Genomic DNA, 25928 nt, shown 5'->3' with positions numbered 1-25928 from the left:
CAAAGCATTTAGGTTCGATCAAACAAAAACTCCAAGTTAAAAAAGAGAAATTCACTCTTTCTATACTGTAAATCTAAACGATTCATAAAAAAATACTGCTCCTTTTATTAATCGGTGCTACTATTGTCAACCAACGCACCCTTGCCAGCTCCTTCTCATCCACCTCTGTGTGGCGTGGGCGGGAGTGTTTGGGCTCCTCCTTGGCAAAAATAGCCTTGGGCTTCTCATCCTCAGACTCACTCTCAGACGGAGGCTCATTGATCCAGGCATCCAAGTCCAGACTGCACAAACACAAACTCAGTTACGCCTCACCGATCAAGGCTCCCAAGCAGAGATGCATGAGTGTACCAGTGTTTCTAGCTATTCTTGCTGGTAGACTGCAATAAACAGATTTAAGTTTAGGATAAAGACAAGCGCCTTGGATTTTATGCGACATGATTAGCTGTGCAGTCATGTCAAACCATGTAATAATGTAGCTTCATTGACTGTAATGTCTAAAAGGCTATTTTACTGGCTATGAAATTTAACAGTTTTGCTTGCATCCTGGGTTTCTCCAAGGTGGTCCTCTATAAGTGGATGCTCCGTTTATTGCTACACTAGTCAATGCATTCCAAGGATAAAATGGTCAGTTAGAGCTTAAAACCCAGTGCCTCCTGCCTTGTGAGCAAGCCAGTTTCCATTCCCACTGTTGGACCACACACTCCCCAACGAAAAGCAGCTACTTACAACACCACATCCCCCTCCACATGTCAACCACTGAAAGGTATCATGGAGCAATTTTTGTTATTGCTGGAGTCACTGCCAGCTCATATATTCAGCAACACCATTTCATATGTGGACTAAACCATTTCATGGTTGAGCTGCAAATTATTGAAATTAACATCATTTTTCCCTGCCTGTTGCTCCTGAAGCTCCATTTGGATTGATAATGTCCAGGAGGTTATGTCAAAATACTTAGAAGTAGGCCTGTGCCGATACGAAAATTTCATAGTATGATTATCTTGGCCAAAATGATCTCCATATACGATATTATCCCGATAATTATTAATAAGATGAAATCCAGTACTGTGATATGCTTACTTTACTTATGCTTTATACGTTACTTGTAACAACTTATCATATCAATCACAAGCCTTTTCTCTTTTTTAAACATGTTTCAATGTAAGACTGTGGAACATGTAAAATATTTATGCTAAATATTGACTTTTTGCATTTGTTATTAAGTCTCCCAAAAGGTTTGGTTACTGTAGTGGTCACAGTAATAAAAAATTAGGGGCAATTATTGTTTTTTACTGCGATATATAGTAATACCAGTTACTGTCCCATCCCTACTTAGGAGCAGTGAACAAGTCTGATGTACAGTCCCATCTGAAATCCAGAAAAAAAACACTTGACACTCATGTCTTAAGCAGGACAGTACATAAGAGACTGATTACACTTTATGTCCCAGGTAGCCACGCTTCGATTCTAAACCAGGAAGATAGATGGGTTGTGTGTGTGTGTGTGTGTGTGTGTGTGTGTGTGTCTCATGCACTGAGCTAACTCACCCCTCGGGGACAGGCACTTTCTTCTGCGCCTTGGGGGCTACGGGGTTGAGTTCTCCGGCGAACAGAGCGTTGACCTCCTCAGCCACTTCCACGTCCTTCTGCTGCAGTTTCTGGATGTACTTGACCAGCTGCAGTATGCATGACGCCTGGGGACGAGATGGGAAGGGAAGCAGACATGTTGGTTAGCAGCAGTACTGATCAGATTTGCATGTAGTGTAATCTAATCAGGTGGACTCTGCCAGTCCGAGGTCAAGGCTGGAATAAATGTACAGGATATTGCCTTAGCGATACTGGTACAGAGATCTACTGCCAAAACACAGTTTCACAGTACATACTGGCACACATGGTGCAGGAACAACAGGACTACATACAATATACCATGCTAAGGGACAACGCAAGACACACTATGAGCACTGCTTAATAGAGAACCACCTTGGAGAAATCCATAGTACTGATTAAATCCAAAGCCTTTTAAGGTCAGTTCACACCAAGCATGTTTGGAGTGGTTTATTCAAACTCTGGGGCACTAACTCCTTAAGTTTGCTTCATTTGGTGAGAAGAATGGCATTTGAACTTGGGTGGCACCAAATTACTGCACCGAGACCACCTGAAAATGCAGGTCTCTGTCCTCTTCCAAACAAACTGTAGTTCAGTTCTTTAGAAGTGGGGATGTAATCCGGGCCAACTACAGGAAACGATGCCAAAACATGTGGTTTTATAAACTGAAAAATGTTGGCATCCGGTTAGCTAGCAGTTACTCATGCTTGAAAATCTTAGCATGAGAAAATTAACTGAGGACAAACAACCGTCTCAACTGATGCTCATATTCAGCTATTTCTTCATGTGTTCTTAACTGAACACCAGATAAGGTCAATGGCAATCACCATGTTTAGCTAAAGTCACAGGGACTGTGGAATGACTGGGGAATGGGGTTGATTTTGACGTCCCCGCTGCCAAAATCTCTCATCTTGCGGGCTGGCAGGTTACCAAAACGTCGTCCAATAAACTCACAACTTTTGGGTCGATGCATTTTTGGTTTATAAGCTTGTAATTGGGCAATGTGAACATAAACAAACCAAATACAAAAATGCAATAAAAGGTAACTTTTTCACTATGGTTCAGACGAAAGCAAAGACATTGCAGTCAAGCTATATTATTACATGATTTGACATGACTGGGTGTCTAATCATGTTGAAATATGGACAGTAGACTCTATGTAAATATCATCTACTAAATGTTTGTGAGTGCTGCTCCTCCTCTGTCTTACCCTCTCCTGCACCTCCAGGTTGGCGCTCTGGACGAAGAGCGGCAGCCTGTCGATCATCAGCTGGCTGGTTTCCTGTGCGGCCGTGCCCTCCGTGTTCCCCTCCTGGCTCCTCAGCACCGTGGCAAACAGCTTGGCTGCGTTCTGGACGTACACCGCCTGGATGTGGCCCGGCAGGGTGGCCACCTTGGGCCGCAGCATGGCCTCCAGCGTCTGCATGGGGTTCTCCAGGTGTCTAAGGAGGGGGGAGGAGGAGGATGATTTAGAGAAAGGTCTGACTGAGACCCGTTTTGGATCAAAATATTGATACAAGGCTCCCAGTGTGGCCTTGTAGGACCTAAACTTTTTATTCATTGAAGGTTTGTTATTGTTTTTCAGCTCTAAGGAGGTTCTAAAGCAGCTAACAGTCTGATTTCTGCTACATTTGGGCTTGATGTGCGACATGTGTGACAGCTGAAAACCACCATCTAATGTAATAAGTGTGTGAACAAAGATGTAAAATACATTCCGGTATATTCCTATACCTATAAATTGACCCATTTGTAAAATTCCCCAATATTCCTTGACTTCCCCTCAGATATCAAATTCCCTGACTTTCCCCTTGTGGAATACATATCTCAAAATTACATGACATTCCTGAAATTCTGACAAGTGGGAACCCTCATACATTTAAAATTGGAATTGGAAGCACAAAGGGAAGGAATTTTCTTTCATTTATGTGTCATCATCAGCTAAGATAGCACTCCAGTGGTGCACATGTTTCTTTTGAGTGGTACAAAGACAACATGAGTCTCATCCAGTCCAATTTGGAGAGGACAGATTAACCTTGCTGGGTATATAAAGAATATAGAGAATTGTGCAAACTGTCGATCACATTCGCCAACATGTAGTTGGATGATAAGGCAGGAGGACGACACAGAGGTGGGAAACAGGATGTTTGAGCCAAGCTGTCAATCATCTTCATACAGATTCATTGTTATGGACAACTGGGGGCTGAGAGCCTTGGGATATCTCATTACTGTCATAATACACTCATGAAATTTTTACTATAGGTCAGCCAATCTCTCTCCTCAGACGGTGTACAGGACGGAAAATAATGCGTGAGGGAGAGCGCTCACTGCTTGGTTGCACATATCTTTTCCTAAGAGTGAATGTGTGTGCATTCCAATGGGAGAAATCAACATACTCTGAGAATTCGCCGCAGATCCAGGCTGCGGCGTACAGCACTTCACAGATGCCGTTGCGCTGCGTGTTGCCGGTCAGCAGGTGGGCGTTGTCCAGCAGAGTGGCCATCTGTGCCACAGCAAAGGCCCGGATGGCCTTGACCCGGATGGCCACATCCAGCATTTGAGAGGCGATGAGGTGGCCGTGCCGCGTGCCTTCTAATCGGGTCAGCTCCACCAGGATACTGATGTACCTGCAAAACGGATACGGAGGTGCTTGGTTACATATGTAGTGGAAAATTAACACCAGATAAAACAAATTAACACAAATGCAGCCCAATCAATACTTCAATAATATACTCTGTAAACAAAATAGGGACAATTGCATAGGAATAACTGTCTGACAACAATGTAAGGCAATGCTGGTGTGGAGTAACTGGCCGGGGGACTGACCATTCAAAGTTGGTGATGTACTGGTAGTTGCTCTGGCTACAGATGTCAATGATCTTGGTGAGCAGTTCGTCTCTGTAGGTGGTCCCTTCTGCTTTGTCCACATGCAGCATCAGCTTCTTCACAATCTCCATCAGGTTCTTCTTGGATACCTGGGGGCAGCAAACACCAGTTCAACAATTTGTACAACATTTTGTTCCATTTTAAATAAATTAATGGAAATCTAATAGGAGTGTTTATTCACTCTTGACAGAAAAAAGCCAGAATTTCCTCAAACGTATTTTAGAACTAACTGATTGTGTATAATCTTATATCACATTTTTTGTCTCTACAATTAATAATTGTATAATTTGGTCACATGGAAACATACAATTCAATTTTATTTCACTTAGAATCACAACTGTAGGTGTCAATAGTAAAGGTATTGATAAGCAATTAATTAATCCTGGTCCTCAAAGCAGGGAGACTAATGATCATGGTCACAATATCTAGCCAAGAAATAATAATGCTATAATTGCGCAGTCATACATTGCTTTGATGGGAATACCACCAGCTGGTGATTTTTATAGCAGTTGTCTATCAGCCACCAGCAATTTTCACCCCACTGACTTACAGTGAAAACATGATAATTTGGCACCAAAATACTTGAGTTTGAGCCAGATCACTTAAATTGAACATTAGCCAACAAATAACAGTAGTGATGAAAAAGTCTTGGCTTTGTACCATGCCGTAGAGCAGGTCCAGGGCCCTCAGGCGGATGGACTCATCCTTGTCATCCAAACACTGGAGGATGAGGTCCTTGTGGGACTGCACTGACTTGGGATGGGTCTTCAGTATCTTTGACATGGCCAGCAGGCCCAGGTACTTCACTATAACACACAACATGGCCTTAGTGTCTTTGGCAATAGAAATACATGCACTCTTGGCTCAAGTAGAGGTATGTTAACTTATGTTATACCATCTTACATTATTCTCTGCAGTAACTACTAGGTTTATTTGTACTTACTCCCACTTAACTCCCATCTATCTGCATAAGCTCGGTCTCATGCAGAAACCTCCAATCTCCTTTCATTTCACTGTAAATAACGGAGTCTCCTATGTGTAGAAAACGTATCATATTCCTAAAATGAAGCCAATCTATTGACAATTTAGTGTAACTGTCAAAAACTCAAAAGCAGATCAAGCAGATCAGCAGCAGGTCAAATTAGCTTTTAAGTGGCTCTTTGGAGATGCAAGGTTTCTGGAGGACAAAGAGCTTCTTTTGCCCTTTAACCTCTCTAAATTTTCATCTTAAAACTACACCTCCTCTCTGACAGTATTATCACTCTAAAAGCCCTATCTGTTCTATATAGAAAATAATGTATAAAATATTCCTATCTTAATCTAACAAGAGTCTTCCATTTGATATTCTGACAACATTTCATACATCAATTACACTACAAACTAAATAACACAAAGGAAAGAAACAAAACAAACACAGAACGATGGAAAGAACACACAAACACATACACATGGGACAACACACACACGCGGACATGGAAGTTTTGTTTTTCTTCACCACCCATTTCTATCCTTGAAAGCTTTTCCTGCTCGCTTACCCAAAGGACTGACTGAAATGCAGAAATCTGCTGAATCATGTCAACCTTTCGATTATCTAGTCTGGCAGAGACAAATGCCTCTTAGGTTCCTGGATCAATACGTGAGTGTGTGTATGGTAGTGACCTTGGGGTGAGGTGAGACTGGTCACTGCAGCAAATACAATGCACACTTGACCAGGGACACAGCCTCAGTGCAGCTGTAGGAGGCAGAATCAAACAGCCACCACCTCTCAGGCTGCCTCCACTATAGATACGCTATAAGAGCAGTTCACTGAAATGGTGTGGATGAAAGCTAAGCACTCTACAACTTGGTCTCGCTGAGCAAGGCGTAAATGCGAGATGAAATGTGAGAAGTACTAAACAAACATTTCAAGGATCGTTTCCTAAATTGCTGCCTGCAATCGATATGAGTATTTCATTCCAGGGTTTTTCCTGCTTATTAAAAACATTTATGCCACAATCGCACTTAATCTAAGGAGGGGGGAGTGTCGAGGTTAGAGTAGCAGGCTTGTTGCCGGTTCAAATCTCTGGATCAGCTGGGAAAGTCTGGGTGAGGAAAGTGACTGAGAAACACTCTCCCCTCCTTGAAGTTCCCTGGAGCAAGGCACTTGACCCTCGACTGCTGCAATGAAGCTGCTCATTGGCCCAACAGTAGAAGTCTGTGGTTCTACTGGGCAGCTTCCAAATGGGAATGTGTGTAACTGCATGAATGCAAAATAGGATGTCACTGAAAAAGAGCATATGTGCTCTTTTTCTTCCCTTGGATAAATAAAGTGTTAAAAAAAAAAAGGCAACGCATTTATGTTTCTGCAAACCATCTGCAGGGTTCTACACAAGGATCTTGTTGCTAAAATGTATTTGCAAATGAGTTTGCAATTCCAGAAGTATGGCAACTTTCATTGCAATTTTGATTCAGTGATGAAATGTTTCATCAGCAAAGAATCACAGAGACCTTCATAGAACAGGGTAAAGCAGCATTTACTTACATATGCATAATCAACGCGTAAGTAAATGGAAGGATGGAAAGAACACACAAACCTCCTCTTTGATTGGCCTTCTATTGGGGAGCAATACATTTGAAGCATTAAGCATGACTGATGGGTAAGGCAGTTCACCAACAGCCACCTGAATGAAAATGTGAATTATGTTATATATTTTGTGACTTTTGCATGTATTAAATATTTGCAAACAAGGAAGGACCTCCAACACTGCCCATTCCTTGCTCAGAGCTTCTAAAAGGGCTTCAACAGCCTTATGTTTGTTCCTGAAGTTTGTTATTTGTTCTTAGTGAGACTATTCCCACACAAAACCCACCATCCTGGTGACGTTACCACCGAAGCCTCTCTGGGAACCAGGGAAAACCTGGTCTTTCACAGGCTTGAAATACATTAATAAATGTACATTTGCAAGTGTTTAACCTAAAGCGTGATCTTAGGAGCCACCAAGAGGAGCGCTCAAAGGAAAACAAAACATAGAACCCAGGTCCACAATCTGCTCTAGTCACACCACAGGGTCTAATACTAATTCTACTCAACACACACCACAATAAGCACGGGAGGTCCAGATAACTCGAATGGCAGGATGCATCAACCTCAGCTCCAACAGCACAGCATGAACAAACCAACCTGCCCATGCACCGAGGAGTATGTAATGTGTCTATAAAACCAAGTTCTGCGCTTGATGGTAGCAGAACAATGGCAACTATGTGACTGTGTAAGTGCAGTGGTATTCCAAAACAGGCCTCCAAATTGAGAGCGACAAGGTAATAACTTTCGAGTTATCCAGAGACAGGGGGTCTACATTGTTGCCGTCTAAATGGGTGGACTGTTCGCTACTCAGAAACACGCAGACAATGAGAGAATGACACACTGCAGGCATTGACAGAGGGCTCACAGTTCTGGTCCGAGTCTTCTATCAGGATTCGCAGTTTCTGCACACAGAGCTGAGGGAAAGAAGAGAAAAATAGAGGAGGAGGGAGAAGGGGAAAAGCCATTATCATCACTGTAAACCTTTCCACACCAGTTTCAGTTTTGTCATGTTGGCACACTTCATAGAACATACATGAGGAAAACAAAAGTGGGGGGAAATGGATCCTATTTTTGAGGGGGGGAAATGGCCATTTCATGCAGTATTGACACAAGACAAGACACATTATTGTCACAAGGAATGAAACTGAAAAGAGAGTTTTATGAGTCTGACCAGTTGGTGTATCTCTATTGAAAAGGTGTTAGGACAGACAGACTTGTGAACAGAAATTGATGAAAACATGCACTGTGATTCAACTGGAGTGGAAAGGGTTATAATCAACATCTAACCACAGTAAAGAGGAGTGGACCTCAGAGCCTTACCTGAATACTAGCACTGTGGTTGGGCATCCCAGAGGACAAGGAAATCAACACTGCAATGCGGGACAAAAAAACAAAACAATTAGATCTGAATCTGAATGTGAGAAGCAGAAAAAACAAAACAGATCCAAGATGTGCATTTACTCAAAATCTGTGTCCAACATGTAAGTGCACATGGTGATGCACAATGTCGACCCCAAATCCCCAGGATCATTTAAGGTCAATTTTCAAGTTAATCGAGTCTGTTGGATTGGGTTGAGGCTGCATTTTAAGTTTATTCTATAGCAGTGCTGGCAAAATGCTGAGTTTTGCATTTTGCATGAGTGGAAAGAGGAAACGCTGATGCTTTTGTAAGTGAGCCAGTACCAATGCGCTACTGTATATCTTGAATGAAGGAGAGGTGAGGGTGCTTATACCTGAGTGTGGAGGCAAAGTAATAATATATGCCTTAAACATGCATATACCATTCTGAGGACACTTTTATATCAACTGCCTTACAGTACCATTTTAAGCAGGTTTGGCACCAGTGGGAGTTGAACCCCTAACCCTGGCAGTATTTGTGCCATGCTGTACACACACAGAGCTAAACAAGGCCACTAGACTGCCCACAGAATAGTAGTACTGACCTGCAATCACTGTGTTGACACATTCATACAGCAGGGACATGGCAGAGGTACTGTGAGAGAGGAGGACAAGGTGAGGAGAGGAGAGATAGAGAAGATTATTTATTGACATATACATAAAACCAGACTACCTTTACTATCCGTGGTAGAGATTAAACATAGAGGGGTTTCTGTGGCCATCTCACCTGTGGATTAGGTTTGTCAGAGGTTCGATCAGCTTCTTCCCCAACCGTGGCTCCAGTGGTGTGAGCGCGCCAAACTGTAAAACAGAGTGCCATGACACATACAAACTAGAGATGTCCCGATCAACTTTTGTCTCTGATCTAACTGCCGTAAATGGAGTGGAGAGGGAGAATTTAAATAAATAAATTGATCGGGATTTGATCAGGCATCATGTAGCCGATACCAATCAATCAGAAAAAAATAAAACTTTTTAAAAAAGGAAAAATCCCTTGGATACTCTTACACTGTTTGTAATCAATTTATGATGTACAATCCATTCCAGGAGTTATGTGTGTTGTACACACATAACTCCTGGAAGACACAGACTCCTGGAAGACACAGACACAGACACACACACCTCTTCCTGTTAACTCACCAGCTTGATGATCTTAATGAGAACCCAGTTATTAGTGGAGGAGGTCATGAGCTTGAAGAAGAGTGGGGCCAGAGACAGATAGTTCTTGGGATTCCTCCGGGCGAGCTCACAGATAACGTTCACTGCTGCTGACTGGACGCCTAACGAGGACAAAATACATCAGACAGGAAGCAGGTTGTGCACATCCACATCATGATACAGGCAATACATGAATCTAACCAAGATAGGCTTTTTCAGCCAAAAACAGAAAGGTGGCTCTGCACTTATAATGCCAATGTAAAAATATCATTTACTTAGATATTTCATATGAATTTAAATATCTAGAAAAAAACAATGAAGATGAAACTTTAATGATCCCTGTGGGGAGAGTGGCACGTTGCAACAGCAACAGGAACGCATAACGCAACTGACAATTTCAACACTAGAATGTGTTTATTAGAAATGTATGAATGAAAGTATGAAAAAAAGTGAACTACAGAATTATGAGGCTGTGCAAAATAATAGCAGAACACACTGGGGCAAAGTAGAAGTGTATGATATAAAAATATATAAAAGATGTGAAATATTTGCAGTATGAAATAAGTGAAAAGTTATAAAAATACAAAGAATAATATGGCAAAAACCTGTTTTTTTCCATTACAGGTGTGCAGGCATTTCTGTTTTTGCCTGTCAGGTTATATCCCATAATGGCTGATGTGCATTTTAAGATTTGAAAGAGTACAATGTTTTTTCCTTATATCACTGTGGACATATCCTTTTCACAATATCTGAAACTAGCTTTTATCAGATAAAGGCTTTACACCGTCTCAGATCAGTGAATACAGGCTCACTGACATAAGTGACACAGCACAGGTATGGCCCGAGCAATATGCCATAAAAACAGACAAATGTCCTGCGAGGTGTTTTTGTCGGCGCAGCAGAAATAGTCCTGTGGGCTGCTGAATATTGCCAGACAGCCCTGGCAGTATCACAAATGAGCCTTCGTTATTCTCATATCCTTAGCTGCTGAATAATTCATAGGGTTCAGGTGACAGAGAATGTCTGTCCCCATGGGTGCCAGCAGACTCTACAGTTTAGCTTCCTCGCTCTGGAACAAGCACGTCTGGCCCAAACCAAGAGACACAGCCGAGACCCCTGGCAAAACTAGCAAACAACTGTCTCGTTTTTCACTTCAGTAAAATGTGGGGCACCAGCTTCCAACATGAGCAGACTGGATGCGGTGTCTTTCTCGATACCTGGGTCTGGATCCTCCAGTTTCTCCTTGAGCCGGGGGAAAGCAGGGCGCAGAGACTCTGGGTACTTCAGAAACACCTTGTACATGATCAGCACCGCTTTCTTTCTGATGTAGGGTTTAGTGTGCGACATCTAGAGCGGAAAAAGGGGTAGAGACAGTTGAGACAGAGTGTTGTGTTCAGATCTATGAAACTAAGTCTATAAAACTGACAGGCCTTTAGGTAAAGAAAGACTAATGGGGAAAAGTAATGGGGGAAGGAAGAGTAGTGCACTACTCAGCTGTAGCCAGAGAAAATAAACAAGGAGAAGTCGTTGGTGATAGACCTCTTGACATATTCTCAAGGACTCACCAGAGTCATGATATCATTGGCCAGGTCCCGAGCCAGGTCAGGGGTCACAAAACAGGAGAGGCCAGTGAGGGCAACACCTGTGTCATACTGGTTGGGACTGCTGAGATCCTGGGAGAGACAAATGAAAAAGAGAGAGAGAGAAAAAAAAAAGAGTGTGAGAGAGAAAGGGTTGGCAGACGAGATCATCTTCAGCGACACACAGGCACAGAGTGCAAGGAAGAGGAGCGTCACTGACCTTTCGAATCTGATTGGTTGTCAGCATGATGACATCAGTGCTTTCATGAAAGCACTGCGAGGCAGCCAGGTAGCCAATCCTCTGCAGGAAGAACAGCAACCAGAGACATTTAGATATTACATGGCATTTTAATGGTGTAACTACATAGTACATATTACTGTACAGTGCTATTATTACACAAATTTGGCAACCTGTATTAATTTCATAGACATTTACATATACACAGGATCTGCTGAGACAATCGCTTGTACTATTTTTGGGTGAGAATCTATGTAGAAACCTAGCTTAGATGTTAGAGAAAAGGGCGGTTGGTGAGAGCTGGTATGTCATTAGGGTTGGACACCTCCCATCACTGATGTTTCCTTGAGTGTCCTTCCCAAGACACTTCCAGATGTCTCAACAATAAGTTCTGGTTTCCCAGAATGCCTCCCTCCACCACCGCTCTCAACACTGATCAGTCAGCTACACTAACCTGAACATACTGTATACTTGCACCCAAATCACCACAATCAGTTCCGACTAGGCTGAGTTCTTAAGTCAGTATTTCCGAGACTTCTCGTTATATTCCTGTCTCCCAGTCTCACCTTGTATGTGAACTTGGAGGAGCTCATGACTTCAACGATGTTGAAAGCGGCCCAGCTGACATCATAGCCCAGCATCTGAAGCTGTAAACACAGAAGAGAGAGAGAGAAAGAGAAAAGGGCAGGGTGAATAAAGGTGGAGCAGTCCCTGTGGACCACAGAGAGACTAAATGCATTGCGCTGAGAGCTTTCAAACTAAGCACAGATGCCAATCGCGACAGGACATCTAAACCCAAAAGTAGGCCTTGGCTATAAATAGAAATGGTGCTTTCTTTTAACAGAGATAGGACTTAAGATACACAGAGTGCAGCAAAGTGGGGAAAAACAACATAAGCGAAGTATACCACTTTAGGTTCCCATCCAAACCACATATTTTTAAACAGTTCATGAATCATATCTTAACATCTGTTTTTAACACATTTGACTGTCAACAGACTGTAAAGTGGTAAGAATGGATAACTTTGTAATGCTAACAGGCATAAAGAGAGACTGGTTGCATCATTAACAAGTTAGCTGTGGCCCCAAGAACCCAGATGGCCTGTATGTATCTATACACAGGGACACAGATGGGCTTATACTGAGAGACATAGGCAGAGAATATCTATCTGTACGTGTATCTGTGTCTATGCAGTGGGTTGAAATGACGGACAGAAAGAGTCAGTGAATCAGTGGAGGGTGCTGAGAGATCTTACGTAGGTGAGCTTGCACACTGCATTGGCCTTGACAGCGATGTTGTCCTGCTTGAGCTCCTGTTTGATCTCGTCGATGCAGGTGGAGATGTACTTGGCCTGGGGGCAGACAGAGGAGAGGGCAAACAACAGACAGCAGGTCAGATGAGGTGAAGTGATATCCAGAGTGGAAAATTACTACCGACCACCGGACGCATGCTGGGAAATCTTTGGCTGCTGCTGCTAGGTTTGTCCACTACACCGGACAGTTTGACAGGTGACGAACCATCATTTGGAGGCTCTATTCCATTCTGAAGTTAAAAAAAAAGTGGCAGGTGAATTTTGGGATGTGGCTGTGTGGCCTGTAGAGATAAAATGTTTACTTCCCTGGTGGTCATACTGATGCGCGTGAAATGGTACCACTTATCTATGAGATTGTTGTCATCCACCGTTGGAAAAGACTTTAACTCAATAAACTGGTTCATACAGCTTAGGCCTCACACCAAATACTGGTCATGCTTGTAGAGCAAAAAATATGAAACAAGATCATGACCAAATGATTTCACTGTATCATTACAATTACACAGATACTAAATATGGGTTGTATTACGTATGTAAAAGGGCACAGGTAATTTCATAACTCTTTCATAACTGTATCCACTTCAAATACAGGTCAAATTATCTGAATTGGAGGTCTGCACTACGGCCTAAAGCATTTCAATAAATTAATATGTCCAGGAGGCTGGAAAGAGTCTGGTAGATGAACTAGGTCCTAAATGAATGAGTCAAAAAATAGCAGCTCTTTTGACCCCTGGCACAATAGACAAGATTACTCATTCGCCTTAACATTTCCCTGCAATAGTGAGAAAACATAATGGCACAATAATTTGTGTGTGGAGGACAAGCTTAGTTAGACCTTTAGACGGAGCAATCAGCCAAACATTGTTGAGAGGAGCAACCTTGGAGAACGGACACGTACACATATGGCTGTGTAGAGTGTGAGTGCGTGCTGGTCATGTGTCTGCAGTCATGAGACAGCACAGTGACAGGAGGAGGTAGAGGGGGGTGGGATTGCATTCTGCCGCTCCTGGAGAAAAGGAGGCTGGCAGGTCTGGAGGGCAAGCATGGGGAGACACAGTATCACCAGACACACACAGTGCTTTCCCCATCACACTCTCCTTCAATGACTAATTCAGATCCCATTGAAATAACTGACATAGTTGTCACAGGGCCAAGACACACGGTCTTTCTGCCAGCACAGCAGTTTGAGCTGGAGTTATAGGGGAAGCAAAGGAGGGATACAAGGTCTATGGCCTTCCAAGCACAGAAGGGGAAAGCTGAGTCAATGCCAAGTAGCACCAGGCCTTTTCATTTAACATAAGCCAAATACAAGTAGGTCTAAAACTCCCATTGCCAATCAGGGATATCATGTAAATTAGGCCTACACTTAGAACATCCTCACACCTTTTTTTGATACGGCTGCTGTTCCAAGGACGTGGGAGGGAGGGAGTGAATGAATGAGCTGTGCAAGGACTCGGCACACACATGAAAAACAAATAGAGAGAGTGTATGCGAAACTGTGGGCTGGAGAGGAAAAAGTAAACACACATACACACACACACACCGTATTAATATTTCAGCAAACTGTCTGCTGTTGGCTGGGCAACCAACACCTTATCTAGGTAGGCCAGGTTGGGTTACCTATAGAGAACGGCTCAGTCCATACACTGAATCAAGAGATCAAGCATGGATGGCTCAGTACAGATGAAATGGCTAAACTGGGTGGTCATTTTCCATATCCAAAATCATGAAGGGACAAACACAGATGACACAATATCCCAAACATGTGTGCATACAGCTGATTGGGCCTGCTTGTGAGAGTACATGCAACACATGCTTGTAAAGGGATTCCCTGATGAGATGGCAAACACAGGACAAATCTGGCATGTTGAAAAAAAGATCACATCTATAAAGCCCTCAGGCCAGACACTGTAACTCTGAATTTCACACCCGACTTGCAGATTGTGACAGGTGTAGACAGCGCCACCGCACTGTGCGCCTATAACTCAGGAATCCTGCCTCCCCCCCGTCCTAATTTACTACATGGAAGAGCATCATTACAGCATAAACAAGGTCAACACAAACCTCAAATCAGCACAAAGTGAGAGTAGGCTGACTAGTGATTTGGAAACATATCTGTGCTTTTACTTCCCCAAACAGTGCCCTCTAATGGCCCATCCCACCCCCACTCCCCCTCAGCTCTAATTCTGAGATGAGCTTTGCCATCTCTGATAGAGATGACATCACCTTCAATCACTGATGTGATGTGCAAACTGAGCTGTTGGCTGACTCGTTTTCTCTCCTGGATAATTCTATAAAAGCATCATTTTATAACAATCACAAAAGAAATTACGGGCTTACTAAATCGATTGCCATTTTGATAGCATGTCGATGATGATGATCTTTGCTTAATTATGGTCATGGAAGTGAAGCGGATCTACAGGTTTAAGTAATTACGGCCTCTTTCACACTGTGTCCTCTCTGTGAGGGAGAGCATCACATCATCCATTCAGTAACTGACGTTTATCAACTCAATAAACGACAACTTTCACTGACTGAACTCGATTCAAGACCCTCTGAAAATGAGTGACCAACACGGATGCCTTTGGCCAGGCCTGTTTTGTCCACAGAATATAATCACTACGAGCTAGATAGTTGCCTAACATTAGGTCGTCCTCCAGGCTAGTAGCGTTAGCAGTGCCTTCTAGTGAGATCCCCTTTATCCGGATGAGTAATCGCCTAGTGAACGGTGATAATCTAGCAAGCTAGCTTCCTCTAACTTGCTGGTGCTGTTAGCAGGCTGTCACCTAGACGAGACTCAGGATTGCTAGTTAACGTAAGGTGTATAACGTCACCTTGCTAGCTTAAAAATTGACAGCTATGTTACACTACAGACTTAACAAGAGCTTTCATCCCCCACTTTCTGTGAATATCCAGCTGGCTGCACAAGCCATTGAAAACGCCTGGACTATCCCAAGTAGCTAACGAGCAGAATGACTGAGCTGACTCGAGCAATGAGCTAACGTTAACGTTAGCTGGCCAGTCTAACCTACGTTAACTTACCTAGCGTTAGCTGTTAACGCTGGCTAGCTAGTCAACGGTAGCGATTACAGCAATAGCAGTATGTGTTGACGTGCAAAACATTGATGAATGTGACAGTGAAAATGTTCCAGGTGAGAACATCAGTTAGTTGATCGTTTTACCTCATCTTCCTTGTGATTCCTAATGCCACGTACTAAATCTTGAAGGTTTTTATCGAACATCCGATCGATGCTCCCTTTGACAATCTTCAAAGCCATGTCTGGCTGTGACTTGTATCGCTTCTGTCCTGGGGGACCAAGCGCCTGGCAGAGGTCTTGTGGGTGCTGACCGACCCGCTGGACTGTCTCTCATCCACCCGGGTACCGTCTTTGCAGGATCCGCTGCTGTTTACTAATCCCGGGAAGATGAAGGCGAGGCCAGACCGGGCGTCCTGTGCTGTGCAAAGACGCTGGCAATGGATCAGTGTAGGAAATGGCTGACAAAATGGCGTCTAAAGTCAGCTGACTTGAGTATTATGCGAGATTCTCATATAGGAATCAATTAAATTAAAGGCCGCTGCCACTTTATGTATAATTGAAATAGTATCCCCATCAAATTCAATGGATGACATTGTCAGCCTGATAGTCCATGCAATATTGCTTAATAAAATTAGCAGGCAACTTCTATTAATAGGTTCCATGTATTTACAAGACTTCCACATACAAGCGCATGGATATGCAATAATTATAATCAAGTGCCTCATGGGTACCAAAAAATGAAAACTCATCAGCTGTCTGGTGATATACTGTCTTTTGGCAACATCCCAAGGAGGCACAGCTAATAAATGAAAGCCAGGTTTTACATACCAAGAAATAAGTTGGGACCAAAACCATGCTGAGATTTTTATTCAAGTCTCAACTAATGTATAGAATTGTTTTGCCATAGAAATGTTTTACCAATTTACATAGCACTAAAAACACTTCTGCTGTATGCGTGTGACAGGCAAATGTCAAAATAGGCTGCAGCTACATGGGATCTGAATAGCTTTTGCACAACTTGCAAATAAGGGCCATATCAATCTGTACAGTTATCCCATTTAATATGCAAGTTACTGAAAGCAGACACTATGGGAAAACAAGATGGCAGGGCGTGTAACTCCACAGCATTCATTAGTTAAGACAAAAATATAGACGCAAATATCTGAAAACAAGGTTATAAAAAAGTAGGTGGACCTCAGTTGGAAAACAGTTTAAGTGACTGAATTTCATGGCTTAACATTTCAGACTGGATTAATAGGAAGCAAGACCAGATAATTAAAAAACAAATATCGAACATAAAAGACTCACACAAATAGTACTGCACCACTCTCACTGTCCCAAACACACAGACAGTAGGCCTTTGTGATGTTCTGTAGGCTTTATAAAAAAGGTAAAGCCAACGGATGTACGGCTGCACAAAATCTTCAAAGCGAAACATTCACAGCATGGCTCCATTTCCGCCCAGTTCCCCCACAGGGATCATTAAAGTTTTATCTCATCATTCTAGCCCCGCCTAAATTCCTCTTACAAGTGCTAAAAATGGAATCACTCAATATACATACAGTATGAAAGACCAACGTTAGAGTTCATGTGGGAGAAAAAACATGGTAGCCTGGAGCTGGGGGTATGGGGTGAGGATCCGGGACGGGCTGAGTGTCGTATAAAAGGAAAAATACATTTCAGAAACAAGGGGGTTCGCGCAGTGTCACAAACTATCAGACTAGTGAGCTTTCCTTTTCGCTGTGATAAACAATGGACCAAAGTGTTTTAAGCACAGGGGCCTTCTGGTTTGATATCATTACAGTACAAAATGTCCAAAACATCAACATTGGCTTAACAGGTAGGAAAATGCTGGGGGGTGCGTTGGGCCAGGAGGACCGAATGATGTTAAACAAAGGAGGCCACCGTCTTTTAGCACTTGGTCCACTGTAGCCGTTCTTCAAGGTTTTTCAGCTTTCTATGGCAGGTGGTTCTGTCTCTGCAGAGATGCCGTGGTCTGCTTCGTCGTACGTGTGCGTCTGTTGTTCAGCAGGGCTGTCGGGGCTGGGTCTGTTGGAGAAAGAGAAAGCACACAGTCACAACTACTGCTGCGTCTACTGTGCCACACATGTATTAAATGGGGCAGATTGCCATTTGAGTATTGAGTGAATATGTAGAATACAGGGCACAGTAGTTCTGCTCGAGCCCAAATATGGCCCTTTGCCAACGAAGATTCACTTTTAACTGACAGGTGGGTGTTTTGTAGTTCCCACATGAGAGCCGCTTTCAAATCCCATCAGTTACACATACCGTGACAACCGAATGTAGAGCGAGTAAACAAAGACGTTCTGCTTCGAAGGGGATGTTTACCTGTTTGGGCTTGAAGCCATGTGCTCGTCATTCTCCTCCTGGGCAGGGGAATTTGGCTTCTCCTCTACCTCCATATCCTCTTTTTTCTCTTCCGATTCCCCGTTCACAGGAGTGGAGTCTAGAAAAAGAAAATCCATATTGATATAATGCAGATAATCATTTCATTTTCATCAAATGTATTATACTGACTGATGGGCAGGGCAGGCCACAGCAAATATATTTAGCCTTTACCTGTGTTTTGTGTGTCCTTCCCATTATCTTGTGGTTCCTTCTCCTCTGTTTTAGGTTTAGCGACCACCTCTCCCTTGCCCACAAAGCGGAGTTTTAACTTGTTGTAGACATCACTAGCCTTTTCCATGACTGCATTGCTGGCTTTATACCGCCGAATCTAGACAGGGGAAAAGTTAAGAATGGAGAAGATAATTTAAAGGAGAACAAAAGTATAGGTAATAAACAAAAGTACAGTTAATGCACCAGTCCTAGGCCATTACTTTGAGTCAAATATCATGCCACGAATGCAAGATGGGTTTGTACACTTTTGGGGCCATCACACTGGTCACACATTATGCATCTATTTTAATACGGTCAGAGTGTAGAAGAAAATGCACCTTTTTTAGTGTGGCAATAACATCAGCGTTCTTATGCAGGATTTGGCTGGTGACTGGCACAGCCTCGAGCTCTGCTAGGGCCTGTAGACACCGCTCTATGTCCTAGAAAACACACAATTCTCAGTCAAAAAAGGACGTGCAGAGATGGTTGCATAAAGACAGTGGAAGGAGTGAAACTTTTTTCTCGTAAATAAAAAGGAAGATGTCATTGTTATGTCAGAGATGTCACTTACTGGGTTGTCCACTTTGAGTGCAAACTTGATATCTGTGTGGAGTTTCTGTAGCTTTTCCTCTGGTGATGGCTCTGCTTATGGACACACCAAATAACGGTCACTATTCAATAAATGTTTACTTCCCCTCTCATTAAAACAAGATTGAACATCATTGACCTCTGCTTTCAGTGAATCTGTCTACTTGTTGCATTGTTTCAGACTGTGCAAATTAATTTCCACCAGGCTATGATCACTTGACTGTTTCAACTGACAGTGTTCAGTGACTGTGACTGTATGAGGAGACTGACCCTTTTTCTTCTCCACTTTCTTCTCTGGAGGCCTCTCTGGTTTGCGTCTGGGTTTTTCAGGCTTTGACCTGAGGAAGAGGGAGCTCAGTGATCTGTGTACATTCATTTTTTATGAGGTTAACCTAATGAGGTTCATATACTGTAGTCTTTGGTTCCCCATGGTGTGCTCACCTGGCCCTGGACTTCTCCTCTGACCGCTGGGCTTTCTTCTCCTTTAGCTCTTTCTCCTTTCTGTCTTTTCCTTCCTTCTCTTTCTTCACTCTCGCCTTCTTCTGGTTGTCTGACCGCTTGGCAGATTTTTTCGCCTTTGCGAAGGGAAAAGCAAAATAGAATCACACAATTTGTAGTTAAGCCACTGCACTCTGACTAGTCGGTGCATAATCTTTCCACAGAACGTCAATTCAAAGGAATGGGATTGCGTTTCTTGCTTTCTGCGTGTCATCAGTGTCTACAGACAAGAGATCTGCTTCTGACTTGAAAAAGGATACCTGTAGATGGCAGGGAATTCATTTAGCTAAATTAGATCATTCTCACATCTAACAGGTTTGTATTTAGGACATCATACAAACAATGTTTCTATTCTTACACATCTTCAAAGAACACCAAATATCAATATATAGCCTACAACCTAGTGGTTAAAGCAGACTTGTTTTTAAGACTAAGTTTCAGATGAGTAGCTGCTCAAAAAACAGTCAATAAATCACTGCCAATAGACAAATGGACACCCGAATCTGGACCAAAATACTGTCATCATAGCAAGTGACTGCTGATGAAGCTCAGAGGGACGAAAATGAATACAAAAATCGTAATATGTTCTCTCTGTCATGTGCAATCCTATTCCTTTGAATAAAGCAAAATGGAAAGTATATTTATGATGGTTAAAAACAGAAGCATTATCCATGCTCCCCCATACAATGTGTTTCTCCAGCTAGTGACCGTACCTCAGCTGGGGCTGGAGAATCAGAGTCAGAGGGCGCAGGGATCGGGGGCGGAGGGGGCTTCTTGGACTTCTTCAGCGGGTGATCGTCTACGCCTTCATCTGAGCTACTGCTACTGTCACTGTCACTCCCTTTTTTACCCTTCTCTTTCTCCTTTTTCTTCTTCTCCTCCTCCTCCTTCTCTCTCTCACGTAGCCGGCGGAGCTCCTCCGCCTCCTCCCTTTTCCGACGCTCCTCTAGTTCTCGCCGGCGCTCCTCGTCTCGTTTCTTCCATTCGCTGATGCGGTCGGGCTCACTGTCACTGTGGAAAACAGGGCCGCCATTATGCTGCCATTCACAACAGACTGATTTGTACACCGGGCATTCATAATATATCAACAGTGGGGCACGAGCAGAAAAGAACAGAAGACTTAGAGCAGGCTGACCTGTCGCTGTCGGAGGATGATGAAGGTGCTCGTTTTGCCGGGGCAGGTTTGGGTTTCCGTCCCCGGGGCTTTGGTGGGGGTTTCTCTGTGGATGGGAAAGGACAGCCACAGGGCAGAAAAAGCAGGGCACTGCTGGAGTTACTGAAGCAAAAAGCAGGGCATACAACTATTCCTCCATTAACAAACTACACCTCTAGGATTCCGGATTTAGCTCCTTTTAATAAGAGTGAACCCTCACCTTTCTTGCGCCCCTGAGGGCCCTTCCGTGGCGGAGGGTCTGACTCTGAGTCAGACTTTGAGCCAGACTGGGATTCGGAGCCGGACAGGGCTGGCCGTGGCTTCTCGTCCTCTGACTCGCTGTCCGCTGCTTTCTTCTCTGACTGAGACCCCGATTCTGAGTCAGAGTCAGACGAAGCCTTCTGCAGCACCCCAGAGAAAAGGAGGAGAAAGAAAGAGAAAACTGCCATTACAAAAAGTACCCAAACACTTTTACTGCACAACTGTGCAAAATTCAACCCCCTTGGCAATGATTGACCCTAATGATTCACCTTCTTCTTCCCTCTGCCTCCTGCTTTCTTTCCACCCCGTCCAACAGATTTCTTCTCTGGGGTGAAGTCCTATTGGGGAAAGCAACAAAAAAACAACACAACAAAATGATATTAATTTGTAGGCTGTTCAGTTTCAAAACCTCCAACAATCGTGCCAGGGTGTGTGTGTGTGTGTGTGTGTGTGGACCTGGTCACTGTTCTTGCCAGAGTCGGACTCTGAAGGAGAGGGTTCTGGTTCAGACGGGGATCCGCTCTCCTCGCCATCTCTGTCACTGGATGAGCCCCGGGCCTTTTTTGGAGGAGGGGGCCGCTAAAATGGGATTAGATTAGATTAAATTATACTTTGTCGACTGCACCAACATAGTTATTTTGCACGCAATCTGTTTAAAATGGGGTAAGATTCATTATACAACGGGTTGTTTCAGCCAAGCAATCCGATTGGTCAACGATGCATTCCAGCCATGCTGATAATTCCCATTAAGTACGGCTCGTCATGCTTTTTTGGTTGCTATGCCAACTATTGTCATAACACAGGAGCTAGTTAGTGTTTTTTCTTGCTTTTTACTGTTTTCCTTTCTTACGTATGTATACAACTTTTAAAAAAAACTTCTCGGTCAATATAGATATGTTGGTACCCCTCCTCAAGCAATTATGGGTTATTATTACTATTATTATGGGTTCTTCAGTGCTGCTGACGGTACTCGGCTGAATCCTGTGTCTAGTGTCTTTGTACCCATAATTGTGCTAAAGAATTCCCTCTTGTGTATTACTGCTAAATTATACTTAAGACTTTTCTGTTCAACAAAGTATTCAGATGAAACATAAAGCGATCTTAAGAGTTAATCTTTTAAACAGCCAAATCACTGAAAAGGCTGTTAAGTTCTGTCAGGGGTTTAATTCCAATGACACAGTCTGAAATGAAAAAGACTGCACAATAACCTTAGCAGGCGGCGGCTTCCGCTTCACTGCTCCTCCCCTTCCTCTGTCTTCACTTCCGGAATCAGAATCAACCTCGCTTGCTGAGTCCGCTTTCTGAGGCACCACAGCTTCTTCATCCTCCTCCTCCTCCTCGCTGCCTCCGCCGGCGTTATTGCCCTCGCTGTCAGACGAGCTGGCTGGCTGCACGCGAATCACGATAAGGAGAGATGAGTAGGAATTTTCTCATTAAAAACGTATTGACACTGAAATCTTAAAACAGTAGGTCCCTAGCGCATCTGTCACCAAGTATTGTAATTGACAAAATGTGTAAAAAAAACTCCCACACATTGTCTCACACAACATTTCAATAAGAAGAAATTCATAAGTTAGTTATTTTGCTAATGAGTTCTACAACAACGGACATGACTCAGACTACCACATCACCAGATTTCTAACAAATTATCAATCATAGAAATGAGGATCATGAACAACAAAAGAGCAACGGGCAGGAGAAAAATCTGTGGATAAGTATGACACCTGAAGGGAGAGTAACTGCTAAATCGATATCAAAGGTATCTTTCAGATTCTGTTTCAATTTACAATTATGTATTTTTTCCCTAGGATTTCTGATTAAAAAAAGTGAACTTACTACAGGTGGGGCACTGTAGGAGGCATGTGGATTGTTCTGGATCTCCCATAAGCCTTCGTTGAATCCCTTCCTCTTGTTGGGCTTCCCGTAGCGCTCTCTATACTTCTCATAGGCAAAAAGGTCCTTTGGTGCAAGGAATGCACTGTGAAACACAGAGAGAAAGAAAACATGGAAAAATTAACTATATTTACTATGAAAGCAACCAATGAAATGTTTTCCTGAATGTAAATAACTTGGCTAAATAAGAAAGACAAGAGGTTTGTTTACATTTACTCTAATGAGGTTTTACACTGACTTGAGGAAGAGCTAGAGAACAGTAGACTGTGCCACCTAGTGAATGTGTCAGTATAATGCATCTGCCATCTTGCCAAACAGATGGTGTGTGATGCAGGATCAAACACATAAACACATCCCTCAAAAACATACTGCACATTAAACCTGACACAACTTACTATACCCGAATCAGAATCAGCTTTATTGGCCAAGTATGTACACATACAAGGAATTTGACTCCGGTTTTTTCGTTGCTCACAATGTACTTACACAGAATAAATATACAGTTAAAAACAAGGACAACAAAATGGACAGAGGTAAACCTAAACATCTAACTACTATGTACAAATATACATATATATAAAAAATATATAAAAAAAAGTATAAAATAAAGGCATAAAGGAGCCTGACAAACAATGACATGGCAAGAAAATACATATCAACATCACATAAGAGAATACCATGCTAACACACAGATGAGTCAAGGTCTAAATTTACACATTAGCACAATTACATATTAAAAGGGTGAGCTTATGAAATTTCAGTTGGCTAAATCAATGATTCAATTTCCCCTATTCAAATATAAGTATAGGTAATTGCCATCATCTAGGGTTAAACATTTCTCTGTAAACAATTAACTGTTCTATGTAAACTATTAAAGATGCAGTACTGTACTCACGTTTCATGTGTCCCAAAGAAGAAAATTGGTATTTTATTGGGAGGTGGTTTCACTGCCCCATCAGCCACATCTTCAATCTGTGGACAGACAGACAGTCAGGTGAAAATCAAGAAGACAGGCAAGAAGAAAATATCACTCCCAAGTTTTCTGAAGGCCTGGGCTCATTAGTATGAGCTGGGACTCAGAAAACATGGTGTCATGTAGTTATTGAGTTATTTCTAGCATATACCACCATGTGATTTACAGTGCATGGACATCACAGCCCAATAACACAACGTGTATAGACATTTAACAGGGATTCAACCATTTTGATGGGCACAATGAATTAGTATTTTGGATGGAAAAGAAGCCTTGTATCTGGACAAAAATACGCACGCACGACCCAAACGTCATTTCCAAAGTAACAACGTTAGCTTCGCTGCTGTACGTTTATGCAGATTAGGCCAACAGCATCTCATGCAAATCATAATGGTTGTACAGTTTGGGCCTATCGCAAAGTGCAGCCGGTTAACCCTGCACAAAAATAATGTTATGTAGCTGTGAGATGGGTATCCATGTCAGATACAGCCAAGGATACCCAGAGAAGCTTCTCCGGCGTCCCATGCAGAGGAGCCAGTCGCCCGCCCACCCCCTTCGCCCCTCCGGTTGCTTACCCTGGCTGGCCAGTGGGGGTACCCCTTCATTTTAGCGAAGACCAAGTCTCCGGGCTGGAAGTTGTGTGGCATTCTCCCGCTCCTCTCTGCAGCCTTTGTGTGGTTTTTTTTTAAGATAATTTAATTGCGTAGCTTCTCCTGTGTCTCTCTTCGTTTGCTGTTTTCAGGTCGACACGAAACCTGGAAACGATGAGGGTTAGCTAGCAAGCTAACAGTCCACTAACGTTACGTTACCGCGAGATGAGACAGCGGCGTGAACACAGCCGCAAACACAAGACTCTTCCGGTAAGATATTGCTGTCGACTTCAGAATAAAAGACTTCGTACTTCATTTTTTTAATGAAAAAAATGTTTTTATTTTGTCCAGGTGACATGCGTTATAGCAATTAAATGATAATTAAAACGTTTCTTTGACATTAAATAAATGTGGTTCTCCTGTCACACAGAGCCCTTACGGAAAATAAGTATAGTAATCCAATAATACATTTTAGGATACTATACAAATATCACAGTTAAATAATAAACTAGATATCATATCCTATGGGAATGGTATAGGAATATTTACAGTGATACCATACGAGAAAAAACCATAAGTGACTTTTTGTTGAGGAGTGACGGCGCAAACTGCAAGCTGTGTCTGCAACTGAATCAGTGAAAGGACTATATCTACTAGATCTATTTGCGGGATATAGAGTGGGGTTACATTATGAAAGATCTGATCATTCATATCCACATAATAGCTCACAGGATGCAGGATTTCAAAGATGTTCCCACAATAAATAAAAGTATGTGCAGAGCCTTCACACAGAGCTCACTACTGTGGAATGGGCTTCCTGGTCATGTGAGGGAGTCAGTCTCGTCTCGGTCTCAGCATATAAGTGTAGACAAAAGACTAATTTGTTTAGCATGTGCTTGAAGTGACTACACTAACTAGCTAAGGCCAAAACAAACTGTAGGGTATAGCAGCTACTTTCACAAGTTTAATAAGCTTTATTGCTTTTCTCTGTGGATTTTTACTAAATCGTCTGTATGTAGGTACAAGTTATTTTATATGTATTTGTTGTTTTACTATTATTGTATTATCCATAATTACTACTTTTTTCGTTCAAATTTAATTTTATGAGTTGATTGTTGATTATTATCCGTACTTAACTATTTTATCTTTCTTTCTTTACTAGACAAATTAAAAAAAAAAAGTGTTCGTTTTATGTGAAGCACACTGAATTTTCCGTGTATGAATGTGTTATATTAATAAAGTTTGCCTTGCCTTCATTTTAACTTCTCAGCAATTAAACACCGTCACCTCTCTGATGACACAGCATGACTTAGATAATTGAAACCATGTAACAGACTGATTGCCCGGGGGACTTGTGGACTTTTATTTTGAAGGCTACATGAGCTCCTGCCGCACAACGGAAATAAAGTCTTGCAGTGTTACGGAGAGCTTCATCGTGTCGGAGGAGGCAGGGAGCTCAATATGGAGCTTCCGCTAGTTACAATTACCAGAGCGGAAGTCCCGCCTTTCCTCCTCCGCTATTGGCTTGGCCTGCGGTCAATCTGCCAGTCTAACCAATAATAATTCACAATGTGTAAAC

At 42.7% G+C, this 25928-nt stretch overlaps 2 protein-coding genes across 7 annotated transcripts in view; both read right to left on the bottom strand.

Annotated features, from left to right (window-relative positions):
* ap3d1 (adaptor related protein complex 3 subunit delta 1) overlaps positions 1 to 16204 on the bottom strand; it is a 31307-nt gene extending 15103 nt beyond the window's left edge. For all 6 annotated transcript variants that reach the window (XM_071533522.1, XM_071533523.1, XM_071533524.1 and 3 more), the window contains exons 1-17: positions 15919 to 16204; positions 12680 to 12775; positions 11991 to 12071; positions 11407 to 11487; positions 11172 to 11279; positions 10824 to 10953; positions 9589 to 9728; positions 9176 to 9249; positions 8994 to 9043; positions 8371 to 8420; positions 7916 to 7964; positions 5148 to 5293; positions 4428 to 4576; positions 3998 to 4228; positions 2815 to 3046; positions 1548 to 1693; positions 140 to 281 (exon numbers count right to left, since the gene is read on the bottom strand). In XM_071533522.1, the coding sequence (XP_071389623.1) occupies positions 140 to 281; positions 1548 to 1693; positions 2815 to 3046; positions 3998 to 4228; positions 4428 to 4576; positions 5148 to 5293; positions 7916 to 7964; positions 8371 to 8420; positions 8994 to 9043; positions 9176 to 9249; positions 9589 to 9728; positions 10824 to 10953; positions 11172 to 11279; positions 11407 to 11487; positions 11991 to 12071; positions 12680 to 12775; positions 15919 to 16014 (2001 nt within the window). In that variant the 5' untranslated portion in view covers positions 16015 to 16204. The remainder of the gene's footprint in view (positions 1 to 139; positions 282 to 1547; positions 1694 to 2814; positions 3047 to 3997; positions 4229 to 4427; positions 4577 to 5147; positions 5294 to 7915; positions 7965 to 8370; positions 8421 to 8993; positions 9044 to 9175; positions 9250 to 9588; positions 9729 to 10823; positions 10954 to 11171; positions 11280 to 11406; positions 11488 to 11990; positions 12072 to 12679; positions 12776 to 15918) is intronic.
* Positions 16205 to 16653: 449 nt separating this feature from the next.
* hdgfl2 (HDGF like 2) lies at positions 16654 to 24564 on the bottom strand. Its single transcript, XM_071533529.1, has 16 exons — positions 24335 to 24564; positions 23682 to 23758; positions 22730 to 22871; positions 22102 to 22281; positions 21350 to 21472; positions 21163 to 21231; positions 20853 to 21033; positions 20615 to 20699; positions 20193 to 20490; positions 19423 to 19556; positions 19252 to 19319; positions 18965 to 19035; positions 18732 to 18833; positions 18355 to 18511; positions 18124 to 18241; positions 16654 to 17823 (listed from the first exon to the last, which is right to left on the bottom strand). The coding sequence occupies exons 1-16, from the start codon at positions 24404 to 24406 to the stop codon at positions 17724 to 17726; spliced, it is 1977 nt and encodes a 658-aa protein (XP_071389630.1). The 5' UTR covers positions 24407 to 24564; the 3' UTR covers positions 16654 to 17723.
* Between the last annotated feature and the right edge of the window lie 1364 nt (positions 24565 to 25928).

Source organism: Centroberyx affinis, unplaced genomic scaffold, assembly GCF_046629955.1.
Source record: "Centroberyx affinis isolate AG114_WGS23_722 - 3 ecotype Tasmania unplaced genomic scaffold, CSIRO-AGI_Caff_v1 ptg002373l_1, whole genome shotgun sequence".
In the NCBI taxonomy this organism is placed as follows: domain Eukaryota; kingdom Metazoa; phylum Chordata; class Actinopteri; order Beryciformes; family Berycidae; genus Centroberyx; species Centroberyx affinis.
Note: the sequence above shows the minus strand (reverse complement) of the source record. Positions and strands in the feature narration are given on the sequence as shown.